The 8,571-nt window shown below is 52.6% G+C and overlaps 1 protein-coding gene across 1 annotated transcript; it reads left to right on the top strand.

The window, feature by feature from the left end:
* Positions 1 to 375: 375 nt before the first annotated feature.
* SOX10 (SRY-box transcription factor 10) lies at positions 376 to 7,929 on the top strand. Its single transcript, XM_062491329.1, has 4 exons — positions 376 to 607; positions 640 to 1,054; positions 6,544 to 6,809; positions 7,214 to 7,929. The coding sequence occupies exons 2-4, from the start codon at positions 645 to 647 to the stop codon at positions 7,927 to 7,929; spliced, it is 1,392 nt and encodes a 463-aa protein (XP_062347313.1). The 5' UTR covers positions 376 to 607; positions 640 to 644.
* The last annotated feature ends 642 nt before the right edge of the window (positions 7,930 to 8,571 follow it).

Raw genomic sequence — 8,571 nt, 5'->3', positions numbered from 1 at the left:
CAGCTGGGGTCAGGGTCTCTGGGTGTGGATCCTGGGCCTGGGCTGGCTCCCTGCATGGTGGTGCCACCTGCTCAGGTTCCCTGGCACCTGGGGTATCAGTCTCTTCTGCTTACAGATATGGTGCTGGTGCTTCCCCTCCCATGCCTCCCCCAGACATACCACTGCATGTCTTTGAAATAAAGGGGCACTTCCCCACATAAGTTTGGTGGCTCTCCTCCACATTTCACTCCTCTGTGGGGTGCTGTGCCCAGGCAGAATGGTACTTGTCTCCCTCCTTTCAGGTCCCCAGCCTTCCTTATCCCTCTTGCTTCAGGCCCTTCCACACGTGTCAGTTCCACACAATTGCAGATATAGGGAGCAATATCCTAATTAATCAGGGGCCCCAACCCATCCCCACCCCCATTGATCACGGGTTCTGTGGTGTGCACAGCAATTGCGTTGCTTGCACTGTAATTGAACAGCCCCTGTCTCGTGGTCAGTTCCTCAGAGACCTTCTAGTCCCTTTCAGTTTTGGTGGTTGCTTCTCCTTTTCTCTCTTTTCCCCCTTTTTCCTTCCTTTCCTTTGTTTTTGTCTTCCTCCCTTCCCTCCCCAGTGAGAAGAAGGACAGCGAGAAGGAAGAGGGAAGGAAGGCTTGAGAGCAACGATGGCTGATGACCAAGACCTTTCAGAAGTGGAGATGAGCCCAGTGGGTTCTGAAGACCACCACTGCCTCTCCCCAGGACCCTCCATGGCATCAGACAACTCCCCACACCTCACTGGCTCTGGGAACGGGGAGATGGGGAAGGTGAAGAAGGAACAGCAAGATTCGGAGGCAGATGATGACAAGTTCCCGGTGTGCATCCGCGAGGCAGTCAGCCAGGTGCTGAGCGGCTATGACTGGACCCTGGTTCCCATGCCCGTCCGGGTCAATGGAAGTAACAAGAGCAAACCCCATGTCAAGAGGCCCATGAATGCCTTCATGGTCTGGGCACAGGCTGCCCGGAGGAAACTGGCTGACCAGTACCCCCACCTGCACAATGCTGAGCTCAGTAAGACGTTGGGGAAGCTCTGGAGGTAAGAGACAGCGGTGGAACGTGGGGTGTGAGGGCTGAGGTCTGGAGGTGTCCTCTACAGGACTGTGTGGTCATGTGGAAGGATGGAGACTCAGCAGGATGGAAGGGGTGTCCCTTGAGGGCATTTCTGTACGGTGAGCCCCCTCACAGGAGGCGCAGCTGCTGACTGGAGCAAGAGTGGTGGTTGGATGTAGGGAGGACTTCCTCAGCAGAGCTCACCTCCGTCCTGGGCAGTAGCCCTTTCCATGTGTTTCCTACTAAGTTTCCCTGTTGTTTCTCATGAGGACATTTTCCTTCTGGTCCTCCCTGCCTGACCGCCTGGGGAGATCTTGTTTTCTTGGCTCACCCTCCCTATTGGGCTCAGATGTGCACTAGCGGTAAACTGGCTGAGCTCAAGACTTAAAAGCTAAGTCACAGGTGGCTGCCTCAAGCCTGTCTGAACTCAGATCCCAGCACTAACAGAGTGTCTTTTCTGGGCAGTGCCACAAAGCAAGAGGAAAACCAATTTATAGCTGAGGAGGAAAGTCAGGGGAAAGGAGACAGGCAGTCAGAGCCTGACACCCATCCTTCCCAGGATGGTCCCAGTTTTGGCAGGCCATGCAGGTGCACTGAGATGGACAAGGAAAGACAAAGGTAGAAACGGGAGCTGAGGCTTAACAGAAAGGAGGAGAGTTGCAACAGACCCAGCCTTAGCAGGCTCTCCTGGAATACGCTGGCTCAAATGAACCCCATATTCCTTTGCACCCAGAGTGACGCCCTCCCTTCTCACTAGCAAACATACGTTTGTCCTTTGGCACCACCAGTTTGTGAGCCTGTTTTCACTTTGTGCAGATCCTGGGTCCTTTGCGTAGCCTCCCCTCCTTCCTCCTGCAGATCCATAGGCTGCCCTCATTGAGTGTAGCCAGCCCATGAATGTGCAGAGAGCTGTTGTGCCAAAGCTAAAGGTGTCAGGCTGGCTGTGCCGCATCCATCCCATCAGACACCCTCTGCTGATAACCCCATCAATCTGTTACTTTCTGCCACAAGTCCCCTGCCTCACACCAACCAACACAAACCAAGGTTCATGCAAACAGCTCTCTCATTCTCTCACCCTGAAAGCATTTCATAGAGGAAGCCCTCAGTTTTGGGTGATCCACAACACAATTTTTGAAGCAGAAGCTTCAAAACACTCTCTTGTAGCAGCTATTCATTCCTGGCTTCAAACCGCCTAGCTTGCAAGGAACCAACCCCTTGGGCATTAGATTCTCCCTCTGCTCTGTCAGCCTGTTTACCCTGATTCCTGAGTGTCTAATGTAACCCCAGCAAAGGGATTTCTTTGGGAAGTCAAAGGCAGAGCATTGATTGTAAATGTCTCATCTGATCTCCTTTCCTGCTTGGATCCCCTCTGCCTTCCCTTTACCACAGCGCTTGCTAACACCTGGGACTTTGCTGCCAGCCTCTGGGCTGTGAAGCTGTGTTGAAAAGAGGAGGTGTGTCATGGGGGGGGGGGGGGGATCCTTTTTATTCCTAAAATGTTGATTTCAATATATCATTCCTTTACTGCAAAATTTTACCAGGTTTTAGAGCAATGGTGTCTCCCTCCAAGCACCGCATTTTCCTTGAAAATATAGCAGAGCAGTGAAACCTCCACAGGTATTGCATTCAGAGCACAGGGAGATATAGCCCCCAGCCCGTGGCCACAGTCACACACCCAAATGCCTCCCTGCTTCCAGGACATGGCTCCCGCTGCTGGCCACATGGGACTCAGAGCAGTGGGACACTGCTGCCAGACAATGGCCAAGGTCCCCATGTGTTTCTTAGGGCACAATACAGCCAGGAAGCATGGCTCTGATGAGAAGCTTGTGGGGTCAGGCCTGGGATTGTTGTAAGCTGCTGAGTTTGCCACCTGGGTGCTTCTCTTGAATGTTTCCTCTCCTAGTGCATGCTGAGGCTCCCTGAGCCGTGCTGGCCCTTATGGAGATCACACAACACAGCAAGCTGGGTTATGGGTACAGTCAGTGTCTGGCCATATGCATGTGTCTTTCTGTGAGGCTGGGGGGAAATATCAACCACAAAACTCCAGGGGAGGCAGCCCAAAGGTTACCAGGATAGTAGCCCAAAGCCTTGCCTTCCAACCATGGTATGTATGGGCTTCCTCTGCTGAGGTTCCCACTGCCTTATCTACACTCTCCCCCAGGTATAGCTCCTACAAATGGGTACAGCTGCAAGCAGACAAGATTTTGTCTGGATGGCTTAGCCTCAGACTTTTGATGAGTGTCCTTGCAAAGGTGGCTGCCGAAACCCTACTGCCATGGCTTGTCACTTTGGAAAATGTTGGCTGTTCTGAGTTTATACAGATAAAGGGCAGGTTAGAGGCAAAGGCTGGTGACCACAGGGACTCCCCGCAGACCACCATTAAACCAAGCACATCCCCAGCAATCAGCTCTGGATGGGAATGCAAGAGGCTAGGAAATCTTGAGGCATCTGCAAAATAGGATGCAACGGCCCAGGATTTTTTTTATAAGCCCAGAATTTGCACTGCCATGTCCTCCACAGACACCAGCCCTCATGGAAGGAGCTGCAGGATATGCCCTGATGGCCATGTTGCCTGCCTGACCCTGAACATGGTGCTGGGGGCTTATGGCCCCCTTATCCACCTTCCCCGGTCCGTACTGCCTTCGGGTGTGTGATGGGTGCAGACAACAAATGGGACATACTAAAAAAGAAGGGAGAGGTTTTGTGCTTGATGGTCACAAAATCCATCCTTGAATGCTTTCCTTTCCTAGGGTGGGACAGGGAGCAGCACTCAAATGGAGGCTGGCTGCTGAAAATGTCGGCACGACTCCCAGCCAAAATGCCAAGCCAGCACCACCTCCAGGGCTGAAAACAAGGGAGGCATGGGAAGAAGGGGAGGAAGGCTTTGCAGGGAGGAGCAAGGGGCCCCGATGGAGGCATCTTTGCATGAGGGTGAAAACACCCAGGGAATTGGTTCATGCCCACAAAAATCTAGGGCCACGGACATGTAGGAAGGCTGCTTTCTGCTCCCAGCCAGCCCTTGGCTTGCATCAACCCCAGTGCCCAAGCCCATCACCACACTGACCCATTGGCAGCTGAGCCCTAGCCAGGGTCAGCCTCTGTCTGCTGAGCCAGGCGCCTGGCACACGGAGTGGTGCAATTCCAGGCAGCAGAAGGGGAGGCTGTGAGAGGTGAGCAGGAATGTTTTCGCCCTTCTCTCTCCTCCCAGAGTGCGGCGCTGGATGCTTGCCCCTCTCCCCTCAGCTCAGGGGTGAGCATTTTGGTGTCGGGCTTGGGTAAGCCCCATGAAGGGCTTTGCTCTGTGATCTCTAACTTCTCTGCCCATGCGAGATTCCTTTGCATTATGGCCTGGAGAGTGTGGGGGGCAGGAGGGGGAGGGCAGGAAGCAAGCGAAATCCAAATCCTCCCAAATCTCCTGGCCTTTGCCTGCTCACACCAGTTTCACTTTGCTAAAGCCGATTTGAATTCTGATCCCAGTGGGAGGGAGGAGGGAGCAGGCAGCCTTGGAGAGAAGGCAAAGATGTGGGGAGTGGACTTGCCTCTGTCCTGCTGGTGGCACTAACCATGGGCTGCTGTCAAGGGGAGAGGAGGTGAAGCATTTGAGCATAGCTCAGAGGGCAGGGATCCGACACCTGCGTAGCCTCTAATGGACGGTTTCCCACCGTCTGCAAGACAGATCTCAGAGGCTGAGCTTTGCAGGTTTTACCTCTAGTCTCCATATCCCACATTCCACAAGGATGAAGGTTTTGCCAAGACAAAAGGTTGCTCCCAGTCCACAAGGCCTACAATGGTTGACCCTTGGAGGGTTGTCTGGAGCAGCACAGGCTGAGGGATTAGAGTCCTCTGGGACTTGTGAGTGTGGTATACAGTGGTGGGAGGGAGACAGGAAAGCTGGTGTTGGATTCATGGTGGCTCAGTTGCTTTAATCTCCAGGATTAAGGCAGTGGAGGAATGTGGTGTGTGGCCACGACCCACTCAGGCTGACTGGAGTGAACCCAGGTCAGCACCATGCCACACACCTTCTGTCCACCAGCTGAGGGGATGCACAAGGAGTAGGGGGAAAGTTTAGGGACCAACCCATTACTTGCTGGTGACCCATCTGATCGCCCACCAGATTCATCTGTGTATTCCTTGAGCCATGCCTCCTCTTCATCTTCAGTTTTTCAGGTCAGTTCAGGCTTTTCTCTCTTCCCCAGAGCCTACAGCTAAACAGAATTAGTCACATTTTAGTGCTAAGGACCTTGGGGGGTGCCGAGGTGCTGGCACAGTCCCATCCCCATGTAGTTCTTTAGGGGGGAGAAAGAAGTGGGGACATAACATTAATGGATTTTTTTCTTTTGCTGTTTGTGAGCACTGCCATTTGTAATGGCTGTTTTGAGTTCCCAGTTATGAGAAGACAGGTCCCTTCTGAGAGCACTGGTTTTTGGTTGGAGGCAGGATGACCTTGAGTCACAAGAATATGAGGAGGAAAATCATAACATGAAATTGAAGTGCTTCCAGCTGAAATGCTGCAAAAGGCTTGAGCAATGAGTTTGATATTATCTTCAAGTGCTCTGAGGCATCCTGCCTATGCATTTCACCATTTCCTCAGAGAGCCTTAACTAGAGTAGCCCAGGATCTGGCAGGAATACAGACAAGGAGATTACATTTCTGCAATGCCTTTCATCCAGAGACCAAGGTTCATCTACTTCTACAAACTCAGAAAAATAGCAGCTAAATTTTTTTACAACTGCTCAGCCAAGTTCAAGGAAGGCTGGTCCTCTGTGCTTCAGCCTTTTGCATTATCCATGTCTGAGGTGAGCAGGAGCTCCAGGAATAGTACAATACACTGTTTCTGCCCCTTCCAAATTTTCTTTAATTCCCTTTTAGAATATTGCCAGATGACTAAAGGTTGCTTTACATGGTTACTGTGGAGCCAATATCAATTGTTTCTATTGGTGCTCAATTCAACCTCAGACTAGGAGCAGAGCCTATAGAAGGGGGGAGGCTAACCTACAACAAATACAATATGGGAAAGAGCAAGAGACATGGGGCAGGCAGCACTACAGGCAGTACACTACATTTGTCCAAAGGACAGTTCCAACTGCCCTTAATTTGCCCGAAGTTTTTCATAGCAGCTTGTCCAACCTTATTTAACACAGCTACAAAAGGTAGCACTTCACCCTTTAGCAATGGAAGTGAGGGTAAGCTGAACTTACTGAGGTGAGAAGCTTCACACAGGTGGGTGAGGGGGACCCAGCACTGGTACCAACTGGTGGCAGAGCTTAATGACTAAGGAGAAGAAGGAAAGCATTGCTGCCTCCATGGAAATGCTCCGAGTTTTTCCTATGGTTCAGGGAAGTACCCTCCATGGGGCAACACCCTGGCATTCGGACTTACGCACTGTCCCACAATACTGAACTTAGGGGTTTTTTTTCTCATGGACCTACCCCACTGCTTTCCCTCTTCTCTTCTTTACCACCTTGGTCTCTGCAGGTTATTGAACGAAAGCGACAAGCGGCCCTTTATCGAAGAGGCGGAGCGGCTGAGGATGCAGCACAAGAAGGATCATCCTGATTACAAGTACCAGCCCCGCCGGCGGAAAAATGGCAAGGCCACACAGGGCGAGGGTGAAGGCCAGGTAGAGGGGGAGGCTGGTGGGGCTGCTGCCATCCAGGCCCACTACAAGAATGCCCACCTGGATCACAGGCATCCCGGCGAAGGGTCGCCCATGTCTGATGGTCATCCAGAACATTCTTCAGGTGAGTCTTGGGTCTCAGTGAATCTCTTGACAGACTACAGCCAAGTCAGAGGCTCAAAACATATAAGTCGTCATGGTGAAAGCCTTAGTGATGGGGCTCACACCTTACTCGTGACTGGTGTCACCAGTACATACCTATACATACCATACAGAGACATACCTGAATTTCAGAGTTACTTGTGTTCCTCTAGTCAGGCAAGGTATTGTTGCATCCTCCCTTTTTTCCATAAGATGATATAAAGAGATTTGGTTTTGGCTATTTCTTTCTCCCTCCACCAAAGCCTCCAGCTAGACAGCTGCTGGCATACTGGGAAGAACAGAGCTGGGTTGTGTATAGAGCCAATCATAAAGCTGTAACTCACCTCTTCTCTCTTCTTCCTCCTGAAAATGTGCTTCACATTGCAGGTCAGAGCCATGGGCCCCCCACACCTCCTACCACCCCTAAGACCGAGATGCAGGCAGGCAAGGCCGATTCCAAACGAGAAGGGCGTTCCCTGGGGGAAGGGGGAAAGCCACACATTGACTTTGGCAATGTGGACATCGGGGAGATCAGCCATGAGGTGATGTCCAACATGGAGACCTTTGATGTCAATGAATTCGACCAATACCTGCCACCCAATGGACACGCCAGCCACCCAGGCCACGTTGGAGGCTATGCAGCAGCAGCCGCTGCTGGCTACGGCCTCGGGAGCGCCCTGGCTGCGGCCAGCGGACACTCTGCCTGGATCTCCAAGCAGCATGGAGTCTCCTTGTCCACTGCCACCTCAACGGTGGTGGACTCAAAGGCCCAGGTGAAAACGGAGGGGTCTGCCCCTGGAGGCCATTACACTGACCAGCCCTCCACCTCCCAGATTGCTTACACATCCCTGAGTCTGCCCCACTACGGCTCGGCCTTCCCCTCCATCTCCAGGCCACAGTTTGACTACCCGGACCACCAGCCTTCGGGACCCTACTACAGCCATTCCACCCAAGCCTCTGGCCTCTACTCTGCCTTCTCCTATATGGGACCTTCCCAACGTCCCCTTTACACTGCCATCTCTGACCCTGCACCCTCCGTGCCACAGTCCCATAGCCCCACACATTGGGAACAGCCCGTGTACACAACTCTCTCCAGACCATAGGGAATGGGGAACAGTGACCGAAGCAGCGACGGAAAGGCTCCGAAGAATCAGCACAGGCAGAAGAGCCTCCGAACTCCAAGGTCACTCAGTGCCATCCAGCCACCAGAACCCACCAAGCATACAGAAGTGCCTTTCTTGATCCCAGCTCTTGCTGGCACACCCACCTAGAGGAAGGTTTATCGTCCTTTCGCCCTTTATCGATTTCATACAGGCCACGTGACTGGCTTGCAATGCCTTATTGGCCTTCTAGATGAGGATTCTAGACATGGAGTGACTGGTCTGTGGTGGGTTTTGTTGTGTGCACCCTGGACTGAACAGTGAGAGAGACTGTCCTTTCCTTCCCCTCCCACACCGCTCCAGGGGGTTTGCAAGTGCTTCCAACAGGCCACAATGGCCAACACTTTGTCACCTGCTGCGGGCGCAGGGTGGCCGCTCGGCCTCGGCAGATGTGTCATGGGAGGAGCAGTGGGGAGGATTGCAATTCCTTGCGATCAGCATCGTGCACCAGTCCTGCCTAAGATTCACACATGCATGAATCTTGAACCCCTTGGAAGACCAACCTACGCTTGCTTCCCTGCTGATTTCCACAGCTGCACTCTAGCTTTTCTCCCCACCTCCTCCCTCCATCCTGTCTGTTTAATC

The sequence above is a fragment of the Cinclus cinclus genome, chromosome 4 (assembly GCF_963662255.1).
Source record: "Cinclus cinclus chromosome 4, bCinCin1.1, whole genome shotgun sequence".
Taxonomy (NCBI): Eukaryota; Metazoa; Chordata; class Aves; order Passeriformes; family Cinclidae; genus Cinclus; species Cinclus cinclus.
This window is presented reverse-complemented; position numbering and strand designations above follow the sequence as displayed.